Source organism: Thunnus albacares, chromosome 8, assembly GCF_914725855.1.
Source record: "Thunnus albacares chromosome 8, fThuAlb1.1, whole genome shotgun sequence".
NCBI lineage: Eukaryota > Metazoa > Chordata > Actinopteri > Scombriformes > Scombridae > Thunnus > Thunnus albacares.
The window spans coordinates 6,580,909-6,604,396 of record NC_058113.1 but is presented as its reverse complement, the minus strand read 5'-3'; the positions used below and the strand labels follow the sequence as shown (position 1 = coordinate 6,604,396).

Genomic DNA, 23,488 nt, shown 5'->3' with positions numbered 1-23,488 from the left:
TGCGCTCTTCCTCCTAAGCCAGTGGTCATCATTTGTTGGGGCCACCCAGCCTCTCGGGGCGCCCTCAGACAGCGCAGACACCCACGGAGGATAGATGACCGTGAGCGGGGGCAGTGGAAGTGGCGGTGAAAGATAGCCCGATCTGACGCCACCGGTCATCGATCACCACCAGCCACCCTGTAGAGCTGTCCTGACAAAGAAGCCCAGGCAATAACATTGGGTTGAATTGTTGCAGCAGCAGGTCAGTGTCAGACTGGATGGCATAACACCTCAGCTATCACCTCCTCGTTTGCCGTCTCCTCTGGAGCCTTAACATGAAAGCATCAGGCTGGAGGCTTATTTCCACACTCATTCATTAGCTTAACATTGAGACTTTTTTCATCCAGCAAGCTCATTTAGTTTTTATTCTATATTCCCTTTACATGAGGCTTTTATAGCAACAAAAGCTCCACTCACTGGATGAATTTTTTGGCTCCTTTGGTCACAAATCTGTGTCTCTTGGCCTGGGTTTCCTGACTTAGTAAGAGGGAAAAACCCAGATGCATAAAAGAACAATTAACTGTGACAAGCAGCTTTTCTTCTAAAATTAGGCCAGTGTGATGTGATTGTTTTTTTGTTGGGGTTTTTTTTTCCTTAGGCCCTATTTTTTTCATGTCAGGATAATGTTATGGTGGATGTGTCTGGGGTAATTTTGTGAGTAGTACTTTTTGGTCGGTTCCTCTCTTGAGCCTTCACCCTCTGACACACTGTCCGTGACCATGTAGGACCTTTTGGGTAGCGGTTGGGGATGGGAGGTTGCCTTGGAAATGATTGGTTACCTTAACTCCCTTTCTCATTTCCTACAGGCTAAGGCCCAATGGTGTTCTGGGTAAATGATGGTCTGCTTAAAGTCTGGTTCACAATTGTCGTTTTTACATGTCTGTTTAGGTACAATATTACAACAAATTAATTAGTGAGTTTTTGGACCTTGGAGAGAGCCAGGCTAGCTGTTTCCCCCCACTTCTAGTCTTTATGCTAAGCTAGACTAATCACCTCCTGGCCTCAGCTCCATACTTGATGCAGAGACATGAGAGTAGTATTGATCTTCTTATCTCATTCTCAGAAAGCAAGCAAATGAGCATATTCTCTAAAAACTACTACTTTAACCAGTCTTTTAGCACTAGAGCTTAAAGGTTATTTTCTCACTTGTAAGATAATGTTAATCATCTCTATTCATCTCTAAGATAATGTTAATCATCTCTATTCATCTCTAAGATAATGCAAATCATCTCTATTCATCTCTAATTGGCCAAACTGCATCAATGTTTTGGTTATAGTCCTGGCTATAGCTCACATAATGTAAGCTGCATGGCAGGAGATGCCGAAGGCTCAAACATGTACAATGCTCATGTATGATGAAGAAAAGTGACAAACAAGTCTGAGTGACACCAGTTACACTTATGTAACCACAGTGTTGAGTAATTAAACAGCCCCATTCCCCCAGATGATCTGGTGAATCAGCTTGGCATTGTCACAGTCTTAACAGGCGCCATACAACATTTGATCCATGTTTCCCTCTCATGAATATTTGGGTCCTGCTGCCAGAGTGAAAAACACGTTCATCTGCTGTAGTGTTGACAGCTTTTTGAGAGGCGAAGCTTCACCTCCTCAATGAAAAAGCCTTTGGAGAGGGTGGGATTTTCTGACAAGGGCTGTTAAACACCTGTGATTGCCACCATTGTCTGGATGCCTCAGCCTGATTCCTCCAGCAGCTAACTGTCTTTATTGGTCGTCATCTTGTTTACATGTCTTGTACAGGCTGCTGGATAATTACCAGAACGCTTGTGAAACACAGGACCATGTGTGCTGTGGGTTCGGTATTTACACTCCAACATCCAGAGATGCTTCAACAAATGCCATGTGAGATCCATCCCTTCTGAGAAAACTATCTCAAGTCATCTTTTTTGCCTCACATACCTCAATGAACCCTCCCAATTACCACACACTGAAAGGCTTGTTTGTATTTGCCAGCAGGTGCAATTGTGTCGCATGAGTGACTTCTCTGCTGCATTTATGTCATAGTGATTTCCACTGTAAACAGGAAATGTCTGGGAGAAAAGAGCAGATTGTGTGGAAATGTGTGTGTACAGCGTGTGTGTGTGTGTGCGCGCACATGCTAATACAGCCATTCTAGCGCACACATGCTGGTGTTCACACCAGTGTGCTGCGGCTCTGCTTACGTAACCTTGCTTGTGTATTCCGTCCATCCGTTGATGATGGAAAAGCGGCAGCTCCCCAGTGGCCTTCATGTTTGTTGTGCCATAATGAAAGCGTTACTCTTCTCAGGATTAGGCTGCAGCCTACCTGGCTCTCAATGGGAAACTGCTGAGATTAACACTCGCTCCCCAGTGCGCTCCTAGACGATGACAAAGCCTCACACACAAGACCCTCTCAGGGCTTTCGCTGGCAGCTGCTGACACTAGGAGGTTTTTATGTAGGTACTTGTATAACAAGACTTCACCACTTTGAAGTCATTAAATAGAATGATTCCCTGACTCTCAAGTGCTGATCTGATCATGTTAAAATTAATAAAAAAAAGTTAATGATATGATTTGTGCACACATTAAAGTGTATTCTTTTGCACATAACAACATTAATGGATGTCAGTTAACTAATTGTCTTCAAAGTCTCTTTAATCACCTATAGTATAAAATACAGAAAACAGACAATACATCAAACATAATACATAGCTTAAGCAGAACAAAGTAACTTACATAATTTCCACGCAGTGAGGCTCATGTTGTTGGATGAGCACAGAGGGAATACTTTCATTTTCCGTCTTTGGTCACACCAAAGCTTAATTAAAGAATGGAGGAACTCCCCGAGAAAATAGGCCTTTATAACTAGATTCAACTTTATAGTTGCTAGAAAGTTTATCTCTTAACCTACGAGGTTGAAATGCAGGGCAGAGGAACCCAGTCCAGCTCCCTCTGAGGAAGTTGTGGATGATTTGATGACCGCTCTGGGCAGTTTTACAGCATCACAGTATATCACGCAGCTGCAAGGCCCTGTGGGGTGGCACTGGAACACTCTGAAACCTGTCTAAATACACTGTCCAAGTGCCAAGTGTACCAGCAGGGCTCTGTGCAAGGTCACAGAGGAACAGAGGGCTGCATGAAATCCCTGGACTGCAAATCCATCTAATCCCATACATCAGTGTCAGAGTTGTTGACAAAACTATTTGAAGTGGCACTCAAAATCAAACATACAGATTTGGCAAATTTTTCTTTAGGTTTTCTAGTGATATCGTTGTTTAAACACTAGTAAGACCAGTTTACAAGCTGCAGGTTATGTGCAATAGGTTTCAAATTAAAGTTTTTCTTTTAATCTGTCAGGAAACTCATCTTGAACATCCCAAATAGAACAAACAGAACACTAATCACCTATAATTTTGAAAATTGATTAGGTCATTTATTAGGAAAAAGTTCACAGGTTCCAGCTTTATGGGAATTTGCTGCTTTTCCATGTTTTATATCACTGTAAATTAACAAAATTTGAAGACATCATTTTCGGATCAGGAAAACTGTGGTGGACATTTTTCAAATATTTTCCAGACATTTTATAGACTAAACAATTAAGTAATCAGTAGATAAAATGATCAGATTAGTCAACAATACACATTTGCACAGACCTAAAGTTGCATTCAGGGTACCAGTTTATGGCTGGTTTGTATAAGTCAGGGAGGTGCAAGCAGTCATACATAATAATAATAAAACACATTTAAAGGTAATTAAATGTAAAAAAAAAAAAAACAAACAAACAAAAAAAAACATTTGTTTTGGCAGTTTTTTGACACATTCTTATTTTGATTGCTGCTGCTGTTCACCTAAACCTGAGGGATGACACTAAAGCCTGCACTACTCAGAGTAACCAGCAGATGGAGCACATTCAGTACTGAATATGGCCCTGACTGACTCTCAAATTACATTGGTTCAGTCTACTTTTTAACAGCTGTTTCAGTCTCAGCCCACCTACTACAGATACCAGAGAGGACACACAGGCACTTCTCCTACAGAATACAGCTTGAAAAGAAAATTTCTCCCAATCTTTACCTTTTCTGGCGTGAACGAGTGAATGAATGGAGCCAGGTCACCCATTCTGATTATTTCTCTAATTTGTCTGAAACATTACAGGATTTCTTTACATTCCTGACTCCTGTCTCACCACAGCTCTGCCCCTGAATGAATAATCCATCACAGCCTTTCTAGTTCACTACCTGAGTCTGCTGCCCAATTATTACACCCTGTTCTGGTCTGTTGGTTTTTCACTTTTCCACATTCATTTACGCACCGCAAATGTCATCTCTTTCTATCCCTCACTAGACGAGCAGACACTTATATGTCACAGGTCTTCGAGTTCTCACTGTGCCCCTTGAGTAGCATATGGGCGCAGAAGTGTACTTTGGCTCTGAATGTGAAAGTCTCAATTTATTAGAATGTTATTATGGTGGGAGTCAGATGGATGTCATTCTCTGCGGTGTCATAAAGCCCCCACACTTGATGGCTATGAAATATCCCTGTAACACTCTGGAATGTATGTGGGCTGAGCTGGGTTGCTTTTTGATGCATAGATTTACTTGTAAAGATTTTTTAAAGTTAATTTTTCATACATGATCTGAATTGTAATAACCTTTTTAGAAGTCTAGCTCCAATCAGCACTGAATCTGCTACTCATCATTCATATCAAATTGAATGTAAGCCTATAAAAATATCTTTATAACAGGATGTAGAATGACAGCATTAGTTAATCAATAAAATTAAAAGTAAAACTGTCAAGTGAAATCCAAATATTTATCTGTAGATGGAATTTTGTCTTGTTTTAAGCAGATTTTGAATGAAAAACTCTACTTAACTGTTTTAGATCAGAACAGGAAAAGGCTTTTCAGTTGTCTGTATGTGCTGACCTGAACCAAAATGTTTAGTTCTGGTTCTTGAGGACTAACTAAAAAGAATGGGGACTGTGTTTGCACCAGCACTGTGTAAATGTGGGCCAATAGGGCAGCAGGACAGTCAACGGAGCTCTTTACACAGCTTGACTCCACTAGGGGTAAAAAAAAAAAAAAAAGAAAAGAAAAAAAAGTCTGCACTTGTTGACGTATTTCAAACAGTTCCTGTTTTGGGATGTGTAGTGTGTTTGAGGATTTTCACACCACGCGTTTACGTCTGTTTCGTGTGAGCAATGACCACGGAGCTTGTAAGAATTTGAAAGTTTTGTTCTTAGCTAACTGAGCTAAAGTTGCAGTAGTGGCGACATGGACTTCATATTTTCTGTGACTGGCAGCGGCGCCAGAGCTGTCAGGGACGCAATCTCCCAGAGACTGTGGCCCGGACCCGTACCAGGACCCGGACAGGACACAGTCCAAACCCAACAGCACCATACTGGGACAGCACACGACAGCTACACCGTCCACTCAAACACAGGTCGGTCCAACATTTAATTCCGTTAGTTGTTAGTTTAGAGTGAACGGGATACGTCGTCAACTCTCAAGAGAAACCAAACCCACACCGCAGATTCCTGCAGAGCGCTGCGCCAAACTCCCTTAAAAAATCAACCGTATTAACTTAGCTTTAAGAATAACTCGCTGACCGGTTGGGACACAGTTTAACAACCAGATATTAACTGTAGTAAAGTTGTCACCCTTAAATTCGGCGAAGTCCTATACATTAAATACGGCATATTCTAATATCATTTCAACTTTTAGCAACGATTTTGCCAGCCTTTTACCACTGAAATGTGTTCTGTGCCTTTTGTAGACCAGCGTGACACAGAAAAGTCGACTTTATTGAGCTAAATCATGCTGAATCCACCCGAGCATTCAAAGATGTGTATACAGCGCCGTAAGAATTAGCAAGTTAAATTCAACTGTTAGACCTTTGAACGTAGTTCGCAACTCTCAAAACACACCCTGCTGTTGCTGCCAGCAAGCAGCCTGTCAGCTGAAATAGTGACTCTTCACACGTAACTTTGTGCCAGTGTCTTGAAAACACACACGTTAACCCTCAATGGCGTGGGGGACTGAAACTACTCTTTCAGACCTCACACCGCCCCTATACACTTTTTAATTAAAATTATAGGTATGATATCACAAGACATGTCTATGTCCAATGAAATGAGGGGCTGAAGTGGGTTTGAGCTTTTGACTAGGGGTGGAGCAGACCTTTCAGGAAGTAAAGTAACACATGTGACACAGTTCCAGTAACTGGTAAGATAAATAAAACTTTTTAACATGTTTAAATTCATATTTCTATGCTAAAATTGTGTTTTTTCGTTCATTGCCTCAGGGCATCATGCATGGAGATGTGCTGGGATGTATAGTTATCACCATAGTCAAACCTAGAGTCAGGTTTGAGTAACAGTTAGGAGGTCAGGGGTCAGTCAGTCGAGTAATGTGTGTGTTTGTTGATAATGAGAGAGTCTGTGGATGAAGATGTTAATGATGTACCAGAGAATGATCTTCCATGCTTAACATGGAACTTGAGATGAATGCATGTCAGCTTTTGAGTATAGGTGTATAAGTACTTTTACTACGTTAGTATTAAGTATGGTGTATGTGGGAAGTGAATATATCATGCAACACTAGACTTCCTGGACAGTGTAGTCATAGCAGGGTCTCATGCTTGTTTCCCTGCCTGATTTCCTATTTCTTAACTGATGTTAATTTGTAACAAATCAGGCTAAGTTCATGTCCTCAGTGGTTGCATTCCGCCTGTCCAGTTTGTTATGAGGACACACTGACGGTAACAACTGAAGCATTTCAAATATTTCAGATCAGCAGGCAGTGCATGCTCAAACCATCCAGCCAGTGAGTGAATAAGCATGTCCTCAAGGCTTTTCACATCGGGGAGTATCTCCATGTTAATGAAGATTGGATTTTTTTTTTCCTTTCTCCCCCTTTCTGCTTTGCCTCTCACACATAATTTATTATGAGACCCATCAGTGCCTTCTCTGGCTTTGAATTAAAAGCGGAGAAATGTAGGGCCATTGAAATGAAAAGCAGAAACGGATCTGAGCTCTCGGCCACGCGATCTACAGAAATATCATACATAATGCTTTGCACTATTAATTGGCATTAATTGGTTGTTCTGAAAACACAGAAAGTTTATAGCGCGAGGGCACCGCCTCACCCTGCTTTTCCTTTTAACGCGCAGCTCATGCAGAGTCATGACGCTGCAGAGCTCGGTGGCAGGCAGGTTAATTGTTCGATCTAATTAGGACAAAGATTAATCAGATGCATACTCCGCTGCTCTTGAAACGTCACCGATGGCAGTCGGGTTCATTAGCAGTCCCTGTGCCTTTCTCTCCGCCAGCAGAGTGGACCGTGGGGGCGGCTTGTGTCTGCAGGCTACTGCCCCGCTGAGGGGGGAAAAGAATGAGACTAACTAGATGTGGAGTCAGGTAGTAGAAGTGAGGAGGATATTAGAGACCAGGGTGGGCACGAGTAAACCGTGGGTGGCCAGTATGACAAGGTGAAAGCTGACAAAGGGCGCCAATGTCCACATTAACCTCTAAGCAATGAAGCCTCAAAGACTTTGACGTCACCTGCATGATCCTTGCCTGAGTGTAGGAGGGTGCAGTGGGCTCCAAATGCTGAATGAGGAATGGGACAGCATTCTTCAAATCACGTTACCCGGAGCAGAGGCTTTTCTGTGCCCAGTAAAGTGTAAAGCTCATATTTCAGATGTAGTTTAATAAAACTGAGGGTCTGTTGTTCACTCTCTGAATAAAAGTCTTAAGAGTAATGTGTGGAAAGCTCAAATAGGCCAGTCACATCAGATGCCATCCTTAAACCCAGACAGGGGTTACGATCTCCTGCTATACACACTAGTGTTCATGTGACCCAAGTCCCACACTTGAGTCATGTGATGACACCAACCTGAGCCTGTTCCATTTGCTGAATTAAGACTGTTAGATGCGGTTGAAAGCTCAAAACTGGATCATGCCTTCAAAGAAAGAAGTAGACAGTGCCTGGTGCTACTGTATGTGTATATAAACATCTGGTTGCCAGCACTGTCAGTGACTTGTTAAATGGTTATCTCCAGTTGTAGCATCAGAATTACCAAATTCATTATCAAACTTCTGCAACGTTTGGATAAAGGTCTTAAAAAGTCAGAGGGAATTTGAGTCAAAGTGTGAGTTCATAAGGGGCAGACAGTAGGATGGAGAAGTTGTTACTGTATCAGAATCAGAGGCAGATGTGTAGAAGAGAATTGTGTTGTTGTGTTGCTGCTGCTGTTTTCTTTTTTTTTTTAATGCTTTGTTGTCGGTGCTGTCATATCTCAGGTATTCCTTCTTCATCGTTTGGGAATAAGCTTAAAAAGATAGTGAGTGGCCCTTTGAGCTCGGATTATATAGTATTTTGGTTACATACTGTATCTCATGCATTGGATTGAAACAGTGATAAAAGTGGAAAATCTTGTAAGAACTCACTATGAACGCCAAAAAAAGTAGGATTTACAAGGCTTACTTCCCAGAAGACAAAAGTATGCACACGATAGAGAGATCAAAAGTCACCATTAGAGACACGGTGGCAGGATTTACAGTAAGGCACCTTCACTTTAAACACAGTACTGCTGCACCCGCAGGCGTTGAGCCACATGCTGCAGCACAGCATGCTTCTGCAGGTCATCCTCCGATCATGATGTCTGAAATCAGCAGCACATGACTCTACGCTCGGTGTGCCGTGAAGTGACACCGGTTGAACAGATACAGTAGTGTATGCTTTTAATGTACTTTCTCTCATATGATTTGATTAAGGAAGCCTGTGAAGAAATGACACTAAATACTTTGAGAAGTGTTCTCACATGGGATAGATGGAAAGATGATGGTTTAGTTTTTATTTAAAACGAAGGGGAGTTATTTCTTTTATTTCCTGATCTATATGTTTGGCTTGTTTGATCTTTTTTTTTTGTTTTATTGCTCAATGTGATTTTAAATTGCTTTTTTAAAAAATTGTTGCTTATGTCTGGACCCCAGGAAGACTAGCAACCACTTAGTGGAAGCTAATGGGAATCCTAATAAAGAATAAAGGAGTTGCTTGCAAGAAAAGTAGTCCATGTGAGTAATGGAATTTAATCGATTAGTAGATCGACAGAACATTAATCTATTAAACTATTTTAATAATTGAATATTTGCTTCAGTCATTTTTTAAGGAAGAAAGCCAAAAATGAGCTGGTTGCGCTTTCTCAAATGTGAGAATTTGAAGCTTTTATGTGATGATAGAAAACTGAATATTGGACTTTGGACTGTTGATCCAACCAAACAAGACATTTGAAGACATCAGCTTGGGCTCTAAGAAAAGAGAACAGATATTTTTTTATTATTTTTAAAGAACTTATAGACAAAACGATTAGACAATAAGTTTAATCGATAATGGAAATAGTAGTTATTTGCAGCTCTAAATGGGTGTTAAAAATAATGCAACTAGTTTTTGATTTTGTACTTCTAGACATTGTTTTAGACTGAATCTTCTGACTTAAAAGTACCCTGTAATGCTATTGAGCAATGTTTTTAGAGTTTGTCCTCTGTGTGTTTTTTATTGGACACATGTGTGTGGACACATAATTTTCGGAAATATTCAGCCACTGAGAAAATCATGTTGGAACTTTTGTGGATTGCTTTAAGTCATATTTGTCATATTTTTAAAGCACCGCTGATCAAAACTCTGTTCAGACTGTTCCAGTGAGATGACCACAATATCACAAACAGATTGTCTGCACACATATTAATAGCAGATGAAGCACCGGTGTCACGGTGCAAGAGCAGCTTTGTCCTCCTGACATTGAACTCCCTTCTGCGTCTCTGGGTTCCTTCTGTCCCCGGGTTGCTCACTTACAGTATTTGTCACTGTTAACGTTCACCCAAGGCTGACACCAGCTCCGCCGCAATTATCGGGCTGATTCAGAAACTGCAATCTGCTGATCCTCACTGTAATAGGTGATTTTAATCACTTTAATTTCCAAAAAGTCCTTGAGCAGTTTGTATCAGCATGTTGCTCGCCCTGCATGCCATTATGAGACACTCCTGGGATTCGTTACGGCTCCGTCAAGGGATCTTAAGTGGCAGGAGTCCCATTGGGCTCACCGGACCGCAGCGCCGTACACCTGCTTAGCACTTAGAGAAGTGTGCTCAGGGTTTGAACTAAATGACTGTTCCTTGACTTTTCAAGGATGCTTTGTCCACACCGGTTTATGTTTCAGGACTCAACAGTACCGAGGACCATACAGACACTGTATCTTTCTCCAAGGACTTTATCACCAGAATGGTGACAGTCTGTCCCACTAACAGAATGATGCATGTCCTATGAGGGGAAACTAGAAAGGAGGTCAGTTTAGAAATAAAAAACAAATTCAGATGAAAATAGAGACACATGAGACTCTGTTATCTGTATGATGGTAGAGGACTGGGACAAGATAAACAGCACAGTCATAGCCCTCAAAGCTTCTAAATTAGACATACGTGTGACTAAATAATCTCAGGAGCACTCTGTATGTCGTGATTGCCGATTCTGAGATCAGTGGGAGGATATTTCAACAGCAGATGTTTGAAAGAGGCCAGATGATGAGCACAAATGCTGAACACAGTTGATGTTTAAGTGAAGGTAATTAAGATCTGTGCTGAGTGACTCAACCGCATCTTTTGCATCTCCATCACTCAAGCTGGAAAAAAAGTACCCAGCAAGTAACATGCGGCTCTCGTTCCCAAGGACTCCACACCTGCGCTACTAATTTCCCCTACTTCTAAGTACATCACACAAATAAAACCACAGACTGTAAAAAGAGCACGGATATGACCTCACCTGCAGTTTTCTAAAAGGTTGTTTTTGAAGCTGGTATTTGGGTTTACCGCTTGCAAAACCTCCTGTTTATGTTTTTTTTCTTTAGACTGTGTTAATCACGGCGCGTCGGGTAGAGCGGCTCTTTCTTTCATTGATTCAGGTCGGGAAGGATTTCACTACCTTTTATAAGCTAATCAGCAGGGAGCCGGTGTGAAGAGACATTTGATCAAGTGTACAGATGATTCTGTCACTCTCCTGCAGGAGGTTGAGGGAACACCCGGTGATGTCATTTCTCAAGATGAAATACGAACTCTTCAAACACTCTCAAAAACGGAGTCTGTGGGGAACATAATTGCTTTGAGGCAAATGAAAATCTTTTCTACTTTATATCTGCCACAGCCTGATGAAGAACGGTTGGTAAAGCATAAGTTCACCACACCAGAGATCACTACTCTAGTTCAGCTGAGTCACATTAGTAGCAAGCAGGGTGACAATAATGACAGGTTGTTTTCTATAAAAGATTAACCTGTCATGTTGAGCAATAAAAGGTTACAGCGCTCCTCAAAAAAGCCAATACAAATATTTGCAAGCTGAGCTAAATGTAGTCTGGGATGATTGTGGTGAGGGAGTCTAGAACAATTATCTGTTGACACCGTCATCCCATTAAAACACAGTTTGAGTTTTGCTGAACCCTCTGGGCACAAGAGTAGACATGAGTAGAAGCAGGCATTCACTACTGTTAAACAGCTTTACATAAGCATTAGTGTAAATGATGTAGCATCTTCTGTTTGTGTAACTCCCAAGAATATAAGACAAATGACAGCTGTGGTTATTTTAACATTGGGATGAGGTAATCATCACAGTTTGTATGGTTGTTTAAGCCTTAAATGTTACTGAGGTCTGTTCATGTTAAGCATTCTGCTCATAGATGGTAACATGTTACTATGAACCATCCTGTTTTACAAACCGACTTCTACAACAGAAATATTTTCAGTTTCCTAGAGTAACTGCTGTGATATCCACTGTGATCTCAGCTCCGACCACACAGCCCACAGGCCTTCACTGAGGTCAAAGATCCTCCTTCCTCTTTCAGTAACTGTGGATGTTTGACTAAGCGCTCCTATCTGGTTTGTTTTTACCTGTGGTTTTAAATGTGCGTTACAACTCCTGACCGCCCATGGTCGGAGTCAGGAAGCTGATGTTTCACTCACACTTTCTTTCTCAACTGTGTTTTTTGGCATCCTCTCCCTCTAAGCTCGCTTTATTGACAAGGATAAACATTTGGCACTAAAACTGTTTGTAAGATGGGTTTTGTTTTATTGCTAAGCAGAGAGACAGTTCATCAAGTTGTCAAGTCTCATCCCCCCCCGTGTAGTAGTTAGTCATGCAGATGGATTTGAAGAGACGCTCCCTTCATTTTTTTTTTTCCCCTTGATCTCAGCGGATTTGTCTGGCCAGATGGAACGTGTTGGTGATACAACCTCTGTTTCTTGTTGGCCTTTACAGACTGCGCTTAGACTGGAGGTGCAGACTTTGAGGAGAGTTTTGCATTACTCATGTCACCAGGTGAAATTTGCTGATCAGCTTTATTTAACGCAGTAGTGGGCGGAGTTTCCAGATCTCTTAAGGAAAAGTAGCAATACTGTAATACACTTGATTATAAGTAGAAGTACTGTTAGCAAAACGTACGCACATATCAAAAGTACAATGATTTATCATGCATGGCCCCTTTCAGAGTGTTACATAATTCTAAATAATATACTAATGGATTGATATATTATTTTAAATACTGAGCCCTTAACATGCAAACAGCATTCTAATGTTGCAGCTGGTCCAGGTCATATGTTTTATATGCAAAGTTCTTATCTGCAAAGTAAGCAGTAATATGAATTTTGAACTAAATCAATAATTGACTTTCACTAAACAAATGAACTAAGTAATGTCAGTTACAAAGCAGTATCTATCTGAAGTTGGCTAACATTAGCTGTCTTCAGCTAACATAAACTACTAGTCAAACCAGACCAAGTAAGTCTGTATGATGTGTTTTATTTCTTATAATTTAGACTTTTCATTTGTAATAGGAGGAATGTGTCTTCTTTGGTTACATAGTCTCACTGAAAGTACAATATTTCCCTCTGGGAGTTTCTTTTTTAAAATTGCACCTGAAACACAACCATGTAACTTTTGAAAGTAGAAATGGCACATCCTTCTCTCACAGATAAAAAGTAGAATTCATGACGAATGACACGCACACACTCATTTCAACACACTCAGGACTTTTGCTGACACAGCCTAACTTGGTCTGGTATGACTACTACCATATGGTGGCTAATGTTAGCAGACTTGCTAGGTAGATACTGCTATTATGATTCACTTTACTGAGTGAGTTTGCTGACTTTAAGACTTCTTGTGCTACTGTGTCAGCATTTACCACTATCCCCTAATTGTCACTTATGGCCACTGCTCAGAAAAGGCTACACAGGCCTGCTTTAAACACAGTACTTGAGTAAATGTACTTAAATCCATTCTGCCACCAATTTTAATGCACCTCTTATCATGTGCAACATGTTTTTGAATATACGAGTATCACCCTGGTTCTCCATCAGCAGAGAAGAAAGTATTACGACTCAGTTTGAACAGGAGACTGTTCAAATCTTCACTCCTCAACAAAACCCTTTTGGCTTTTGGCTCAATAAGAAGATCTGATAATGCAGAGTTTGTGTTTCTCATAGCTGAGCTCATCACTTCTCCTGCTATTGATTGGAGCTGTAACCTGAGAGGTTAGTGTTGCTGCTGTGATGCAGAGTACCAGGGCTCCACGGGGCGACGAAAACGCATAAAGATGCGCTTTTATACCACAAAGGTGGACGACACAAGTGTGCTCACGCCCAACCGCCCATGCTCCGTTTTCTACCATGAATTTTCTCTCAATCCAAAGATTATTTCATGAGGGGTGATTACATAATAATAACAAATGGACATTGGTCATTAATTCCCTTTTGCAGATCAGCACACATCGGATCAGTCGCAGCGTTGCAGTACTGTCATGGTAAAGATGAATCACAGAGTTGTTGTGGAAGCTACAGCGAGCGTACATTATGTATATGTATCATCGCCATCGATCCAGCCAATGCAGAGTTAGACCTCAGCCATACCATTCATCATGTCCCCTTTTACCCCCTCAACACACACACACACACACACACACACTCCCACCCCCCCAACTTTGACTTGCAAAGAAATATTGCTCACAGCGCAATAACATAAATAACGCCAAAGGTTGGAGGAATCACAGTGTGATTAGTGAGGCCGGAGTCTGAATGTGTGTGTGACAGCAAAGAGGAGGAGAAGGAGGAGGTGCTCAATCAGGACCTCCTTTTTCAGCTGTACATCAACTGTGGATCAAAGTACTTCCACTGTGTGAGAAAGCAACTGTTGCAGTTTTATTGTGGCTCATTGTGCAGGAGGTTTTTTCATCATGGTGTTAGCCTCCGTCTGTGTATGGACACACACTTCTGTAGCACTGCAGTTGATAGTTGTTGTCATTGTTAAATAACCTGTCGTGTTTTTACAAATAATACATACGTGGTTTAGGAAAATTTGAGAAAATGAAAAGTGCCCTTCACAGTATTACAAAATTCCAAGGTACTCATGAATATATATATGAATGCCTTTTATTCAAAACCAATGTGTCAAAAATAATACTTTCTCAATGCCTTATTCTGAGAAATGTACATTTATTTTTTTTTTTTTTTACAAAACTCATTTAACAGAAACAACCAATGTTTTTTTTCTGTACACAAGCAGCTACACACACGAGGACTTTTCCTTAATAAAATTGTCTAGAACTGCAAAATCAAAATCAAAATTTTGATTTAAATCAGGATCTGTTTGATCAAAGAATAGGTCAACGAGATTAGGTAAGGACATTTGATGAGGCATTTCAGTTCTTGACAGTTTGAGATGCTAGCACTGCAACTAACAGTTATTCTCATTATCTTTTAATTTGATGATTATTTTTATTTGCTGTTTCATTTTATTGTTTAATTCAATAAAACATCAGAAAATAATGAAAAATGCCCATCGCAGTTTATCAGAGCCTGAGATGACGACTTCATATTGTTTGTTTTTGTACAAGCATTTATTTACATATGAGGGGCTGGAAGCAGTCCATTTTCTGGCATTTTTGCTAAAAATAAATAAATAATGAATCAGTCATCAAAATAGTTGCCAATAAAATGTCTGTCCAACTAATAGGCTACTGACTTCATGCTTTCAGCTATACTACAGGCACACTTCACTTAGAAATAAAAAAAGTACCAAGATGTGGATAGGTCTTCATATTGCTTGTTTTGTCTGACCAACAGTCCAAAGCACAACGATATTCGTTGCACAGTGATAACTAAATACAGCAAATCTTAACATTTGTGAGACCAGAACCAAGATCTCACACTTTTGTTTGATAAATGATTTAAACAAGTGATCATTCAAAATTCATACTAACGAATTGATTGACTAATGTATTAATCAATTCATTGTTTCAGCACTTGACTTGTGAACACAGTAACAAAGACAGTATGTGACACACCTGTATAGTGTTCATGTACTGCACTTCTCCCTATAAGAACAACTATAACTCTTTACAGACTACAAGCTAACACAGGCATTGTTAACACTCTATTTAATGACCCTTTTACATTCAATATATCATTATGACTGCATTATGGCAGCTGAAGTGCTTCTCCTTTTCATTCACAACCGTGTGATTTGGAGCAATCTTCCCACAAGCTGAAATTACTGCTGCATAATGCACACAGGTTTACTACTCTTTATTTTTTTTAATAACACCTTTTCTCTTTTTAAGCGCCAGGTTCGTCGCTATGGAAATAGTCACGTGCACGCTGTCAGAATATTAATTGTAACGAGCGCGCATCAACAATAACACACCTCTGTACGGATCAGGCTTTTAACGTTGAGAATGTGGAGAGAGAAGCACCTCGCAGTGTAAAGAATTTAAGCCACATCACCAGCGACACAACGGGACTGTGATTAGTCTACATGGGGAGAGTGTTAATGAGATGACAGGGCAGATCCAGAGCCCGCCTGTTCTAGCATGGACATGCCCACACACACACACACACACACACACACACACACAAAACTGCAGTTCAGCAAAGTTTCCCATAAAAGCTGAGTGGTGTATAGGCTGGAGGCTGGCAGTGTAGTATAGAGCTGAGTGGTACTGAGAGTGTTGGCAAAGGGGTGTTGCCTGTCACACTGTGTTCTCTGTGTTGAAGTTGACAGCTCCACTAGACCCATATACTGTACATTCATTACAATGGAGAGACTGCAGCTAGCACTATAGCAGAGTTCCACAGATATAATGGCCTGTTTCTTTCCCTCTTTTCAGTAGTCTTCTGAGATTGCGGGAGTGTTTGACGTTAGCTGTTGTTCGTATGAGACATCGACTTTATCTACTCGCAACTTGCAATATCAGACGTAATTAGAGGATCCATAAGTGTGATTATTTTCCTGCAGCCCCTGAGAGAAAAAAAATGTGATGTGGTTATTTAAACCTGGTACACCATGTGTCTAGCTTATGAAGGTGGTGCCCACTCCCTTCAGCGGATGAAATAAGATAATCAGTTTGCATGTTGCGCTGACATTATGGAGTTCAGTGAGGACTTTGTGTTTCTGACTGTGTTTTTGTCCTTGGCCGAACATGAAGTGAGAGATTACGCTCTCTCAAACAGCATGTCGTCTGTAGCATCAACACACGAGCCCTGGCACCAGCGAGACTCCCCACACACTATCAGTGAACTCTCAGCTCTCTGAATCACAGCACATTAACACTTTGCTTATGGTATATGATAATGTACGGTAGCTGACAGTACATAATAGATGACTTCCCTTTGCACATGAGGAAGAAGGCATTTGAACCTTGCAGCTCCTCTTCATTGTGATAAAGTTGTCATGTCCCTCTGACAACTTGGTGTTATGACAACAGCACCTCCAGCTTTACTTTAAAGCCAGTTTGTCACTGTGATAGTCAGCACTTTTTAATCCTGTTTTATTTGAGTAATTATTTAATTGCAAATATTGACCGATCAGTCTCTTTGTGTAAGTGTAGCTGGATGACTATGATAGGTCATTTGAGTACCAGATGACTCAAACATTACTTAACCAGCTGCAGATATTTCTGACTTTGAAACCCTCTTTCTGACCCTTACTCTGACCTCTCTCTCCCCCCCTCCTAAATTTTCAACCACTCAGCAGTGAAGGATGTTGCTCTGAGTGTCACAACACCGTTTGCCCTCAAATCAGAAAAGCAAATGGCACAGCAATATAGTTTAGTGTTGTGAAATCATAAACTGTGCCAGAGGGTTGTTGATGTCGTTCACTTCCTTTTTAATGCCAACAGACGTTGAAGTCAAAACCTATTTAATGTGCATTAACGTCCAGAATGTGCTTCTGTATTCTGTTCACGCTAATATAAAAGCCAAAGAACATGATACATGTATAAGTTTATCAGTATATCAATTTAATGTGTAGTTATTTGTATCAGTTGATTAATTAAGTCTATAAAATGTCAAAAAATAAATGCCTAAAAATCCACAAATGCATACACTGGAAATGTTTTTAGCATTGTTAGTATTTTAATTGTGCTTGAAACCCTGTAGTGTGAAAGTAACAGCGATTGAATATTGAGCAGAAACCCGCAATAGTCAATGAGAGCAAGCTGACCGGTAAGCGTCACCAATCGGATGTTGCATACTTGAACAGAAGCATGGTAGCCGACACAGCGCTAATAGGACTTAAGCATACACACTACACACTACACTAAGATGGTGAAAATGATACTGTAAGCACCGTATACCTGCTTAGCATCAGCACGTTAGCATCGTCTCATCACTCGACTAATGGCCGAGCAACTTGTCAGCAGATTTTGTTTTCAGTACAGGATGAAAAAAAGGCTCAGTACACAGCGTCAGCAGCACAACTCATAGACAGACACACACAAAAATCCTATATGAACGCAATATTGCCATAAAGAAATCCTAATCATTAACTGAACATTACCTACAATAGTTCCAGAGATATAACCATGTGGCAAATCTTCAACATTTGGCAAATATATCACATCATCTCACCGTATATAGTGTCAACCCAACCCTACAGTCATTAATCAATATGATTAAATGCGATTTAGTCAAATAAAATTATTGCTAATGGTCATTTCTGTCGATCAATAAATCAGTAATCATTTCATCGCTAAAGTTAACGACGTGACTAAAGATAATAGACCACAAATATCCTCAAAAGTGACCATAGCGTTGAATCAGCAGCAGTGATTATATCTCCATTATAAGCCAGTGAGTCCGTATCCGTCCTCCCTCCCTCACCAACTTTTGAGGAAAGTCTCCAGCAGCATTCTCAACTAGTCCCGCACAACACCTGTTCAGCGTGGCTGTGGTCCAGAGCTCTTGCCTCCACTACTGTTTAGGGGTTTTTCTAAAAATAACATCTGGGGAGAGCTGCATAGCCAGCAGGCACGGAAAACAAGAGAGCAGAGGGAAATTGGCTGCTTGTGTATTCTATCAGACCATGAGGGAATGTTAGTCAGATAGTTGTTGACGCTCATATTCCCTGCCTGCTTCAGTTTGTCATGGCTGTGTACAAAGAGAGGGGGGACTATATATTTAGCAGCCATGATTCATACTCAACAGATTGCGCGGGTACAGAACACAGCATGTTTGTAGAGTCAAATACAGTAGCATTTGTGTTTAGTTTGTCCAAAACGATTGGAAATGAATATCCAAGCTGCTAAAGATTTCCCATCCGTGACTTTTTTTTTTTTTTTTCAAAAGAATCATTCCATTTTCTTCAATTCCTTTGCAGCTGTTGGATTTGTTAAGTCACACTATTCCCAGAGGTGTACATAGTAGCTGTGTGCCGTATAGGAGACACATGTCATTGTTTGTTTTTTTCTCTTTAGTTAGAGCTTAATCACAGAGGACACACATAAATGGCAGCATTAAAGAGAGAGTGTGAGATCTGTGGGTTATTTGTGAGTAGTTTTGCTCTTAAACAAGCTTTTTTAACCTGTTTTCTGACTTGACATTGATGTCCTTGCACGAGTTCCTCAGTGCACAACTGCCTAATACTTGTTGATTGAGGCATTTTTAGGGCTGTAGCCCTTCATCAGTGTTTGTGATGGAAAAACTGAGTGGGAAAAAAAAGAGAAAAAGTGTGAATAGGATGGAGTGTTAATGTGATATAAAACTGATTCACTCATGCTGAGAAAAGACAGTTATTAAATTAATTATTCTATATTTTCTTTTGTTCTCAAGAAGCTTCACTTCAGAAATGTGTCACTCAGCGGGGGGTTCATCACACTTTTTATGTTCCAGACCCCACATAGACGCATTGAAACATAAACATGGCAGAAAGGTGAGAGGAAAAGACATTTACATATCCTATAACTGTGATCATTTGTAGTGACATAAAACAAATTATATTTTGCTGTGGACCTTCAGTGAGGACGACCGCCCCCTCCTCACCAAAAATACACACACACACACACACACTGATACCTGCTGTGCTCTTGTCTGCAGTGTTGTGTCGCCACGAGGCAGTGTGGTGGGCCGAGACTCGGATGCAGTCATTGTCACACATTTTTTCCGTTAAGTTGCTCAGAGAGGCATGACTTCTTGTGACTGTTTACATCCCAGATTGGAGAGAGGCAGCCTTTGTTTTTCCGACACACAGCGGCTCCTTTCAGTTTATGCGCGAGTCACACAGCTTCTCTCACAGTTGACCTGGTGTTATTGTAATGCAGCCCATTAATGAGCCAAGTAAAATGTTCTTTATGGGAAGTGACTACAGTAAAAAATAACATGCGCTGTGGTAACTGTTGTTTTACTTGGTTGAACAACAAATTAGATAACTAGTGCCTCGGCTCACCTCTGTTAGACATTTTTCCACTGCGCTGTTCAGCAAAGATAACTGCGTTTACTTTATCTAGATTGGCAGTGGCCACAGGCCCATTTCTTCACGCCTTTCTGGTGCAGTCTCTGCATCTCCCACTGCTCCAGATTCTGCCATTTTGAGTATGTTTTATCTGTCTCACTGCATGATGTGCAATATATTACGAACGAAAACAATACTGTTTACCGGAACAGAAAAAAATCAGTTGAAATACAATCCGTCTGGATATTGACAGTAAAAACATGCTTGACTGAAAAATCAAAACTCCAATACATCACTGAATGCGGATGGATGACATGAAACAAACAGGCTGTGGTTTGTGGACTTAGGAAATAGCTTTGTTCTATAGAAGCAGGGCTTATTTAGAGACAACAGATGCTCCTGGTTTCCTGCGGAGCGGGATGCAACCAGAGCCTTTGTTATTGAAGATGCCCCGGTGTTGAGCTCCGCTGTGTGTCTGGAGTGTGAATAAAATGCCCATTTCTTGTGCCGCCATCCCTGGTGAGGTTTAATTTTAGACCAATCACTGCCTCATCATGTGCAAACACCCCTGCAGCTGCTAATACATATCTGTTATTCTCATTGGCTCTGTCATTGCTCTTTGTAGCGCTCTCTCCTCTTCCTCTCGTTCCGTATTATTTGGGAGCGTGAGGTATTTGGTCTTGCGTTAACCCTGACTGTGCTCATCCCGCACTAGTTCAGTGTTTACCGCTGCGTTTAAGCAACGACATGAGCACAAACACAGCACCAATCTTTATCATCTCTGCAATTCCGCTGCTAACGAAGCAGATCAACACCTCCGCTGTTCACTAACGGATTCGGGTTACATGTAGTCTGCCACACTGGCATGACCTGCAATTAAAACAGAGACACTGCAGATTATATTTCATAACAGTAAAGCATGGAATCACAGCTATGACGTGTTTGCTTTAAATAGCAACGCAGTCATCCACAATTCACAGATCAGGTTTGTGTTCCCCCCACTGAAAGTAATCATCCTTCCAAGGTTTGCATTTGGATTCTGAATAATTGATTTGGCATACACCCACAGTGTGTGCAGCCATTGTATTCTCACTCAATACAACTCCTTACCCAAGGTTTTCATGAAGCTACATGTTGTTTTATACACTACCCTAGCCGGGACGTGTTAGCGAAATGAAATATCACTGTTTTCCCGGGAGAACGCCTTGATATTCAAGTGTTGCAGCGTTGCATGAAAAGTTTCATGTGAAGAATGAAACAGACCCCTAAACACCTGGCCACTCATCGTGTGTTATGTGGGCGTGAATGTTGTCGGTTTCAGAATGGTACAGAAATCTTCGGACGCATCCAGGCGTTTTTCAACCATCCGATGAGCACTTTGGTTGGAGCATACTGACAACTTAAGGGGTCATAAATTGATCGAAGTTATGAATCAAAGTTATGTTTTTTAGGACTAATCATTGTTTTTTCTTTGCTTTTCTTGTAAAATACTGGCCATGTTGGCTTCCTCAGGCATCCTCAGACCTTTAAAATCATCAATCTAATTAGCGATCTTAGGAGGGAAAATCAATCTTTGGTTTAACACCTCATGGCTTAATACATATGCAACATGTGACAAGGGGTCACAAGACGTCATTACTTTATATTATGAAATTAGAAACCAAAAGGTTTGGGAACCTCTGCTTTAATATTAAACAAATTCACATTAACATAGCCTTTAAAACCAGGAAGAGCACATATTTAATCTGTTTTATAATAATATCATAAAAGCGTAGATGAATCTGATATGACTGTGTCAGTATTGCATCCATTTCCGTTTTCTAGCCTCAGCTTACATTTCATGAACTGAACTCACAGTATCAGCTTAACCAGTCTAATATTTACACCTGAAGCGGCTCTGATTTCCTCCTCCCTCTCACTTTCTGTGAGGTAGTCCTGAACCCCAAAAATAGCAACACCGGTGTATGACTCATGTTTGTGAGCTATCTGAGATGCCTGATGAGAAAGACTCAAAGAAAGGGACTCATTAGTCATGTGCGACGCCCACAAAAGAAAAACATTTAAGGGAGGCATCTGAGAGCACGGGGTTGACATTCATCTCAGATTGGTGACCTCCTCCAATCAACTGTCAGGCTTAAAGATCTCCTGTCTTGCCCTTCACATCCCAAGGCTTTATTATAGGCTATATGTTCTTCAATCCTATTTGCCCATGCTCCTTGTTCTCAGCCCCAAAGACCAACGTCAGCCCCTTTTTTCTAGATCGCCTGCACTCCCAAGAGTCTTCCGGTTTCTTTCATCTCTCATCCTATCTTCTGTCTTCTTCTTCTTTCATCTCCTTCCCCAGTATTCCATCCACCCTCTTGCCTTCATCTCCATCTTCCAGCATCACCCAGCCTTTATCTCCCTTCACTCTTGTTCTGTCACCATTTGTCCTCCATTTCTTTCTCCTTCTGCACTCACATATACACCCATTTCTTCCATATCGTATTCTTTCATTCTCACACTGAAGCCCCCAGCTGTGACCTCCTCCTGTTCTCTATCTCCTGCCTTGCTTCATCTCACCACCCACCCTGGAACCTCACTTCTGCCTTCCGCAACTTTTACCTTTATGTATATTCCAGGATCTTTCATAAAAAGTAGCTAATATTCCTTTAAAAATGCCTAAAAACAACTGGAGCTAATACCAACTCTGCCAATGCACACCCTCACCCTTCATCCTTTTCTTCAGCTGCCACTTCTCCATGCAACATCCCCCATTACCCAACAAATACGTAGCATTGAACCCTCCCTTCTCCTTCATCCAACCCTCCAGTTCAACCCCCCTTTCCCAATCATATCCGTCTTCCTTTCCTCCTCTCAGTCCTCCCAGCCTCGCATCCAGAGCGGCGCCCTGATGGAGGTCAGCCTGGTCTCTGTCTGCTGTGAGAGGCAACAGGGGAAGGAAGGCAAGGTGAACTGCTCTCAGCGGCTGTCATTGCTCTGTATGGTGGGCTAGAAGGAGAACGGAGAGAGAGAGAGAGAGAGGAGGACGGTGTGAGAGAGCGAGAGCAGGAGGGTAGAAGCAGAGCGAGAAGGAGAGAGAGAGGGATTGAGAGAGAGAGAGAGAGAGAAAGTGGTCCGGCGCTCACAGCTCACATCGCTGGCTGACTGGCTGGCTCACTCACTGTTGACGAATGAGCTGTCTACCCACGGGGCTGGGAAACGGCAGCTTGTGACAAGCTGGGGAGAGAGGAACATGAATGTAATGCGTACCTTGCCTCGCTTGCTTTCAGATACCGGCCAGAAGAAGACTCCAGAGAAGAAGGATGGGAGGCGCATGTCGTTCCAGAGACCCAAAGGGACCATTGAATATTCTGTGAGTGAAACACAAGCAAACTCTGCTCTTTCTGTGTAATGTCGCTGTGTGTTTTGAACGCTTTTCAGCTCCCGTGCTGCTGCTGCTGCTGCTTTCTGTGTGTGTATGTGTGTGTGTGTGCGCTGCTGGTGGTGGTTACTGTAGCTCTGACTAGCCTCAGTAATCTTCTAGCGGTTGTGTTTGTGTATTGTGAAGGCACCGTGTCCGACCATGCTTGATAGCTCATTAGTGAGGGGGAGAAGCATTTTCAGGATTTAGCAAGTGTAACACGTGCACCTAATTCTCAAACTGTCAAACATAAAGATGTGTGTGTGTGTGTGTGTGTGTTTGTGTTACAGGGTAACAGCTGA

General features: G+C 41.4%; 1 protein-coding gene across 5 annotated transcripts in view; it reads left to right on the top strand.

Moving 5' to 3' along the window:
* Window positions 1-23,488, top strand: part of oxr1a (oxidation resistance 1a) — a 157,269-nt gene that overhangs the window by 85,120 nt on the left and 48,661 nt on the right. For 4 of the 5 annotated variants that reach the window (XM_044358063.1, XM_044358065.1, XM_044358061.1 and 1 more), the window contains exon 4: window positions 23,056-23,138. In XM_044358063.1, coding sequence (XP_044213998.1) covers window positions 23,056-23,138 — 83 coding nt within the window. Of the gene's footprint in view, window positions 1-5,098; window positions 5,460-23,055; window positions 23,139-23,488 lie in introns of those variants that run through there. The other variant, XM_044358062.1, reaches the window with a different exon arrangement.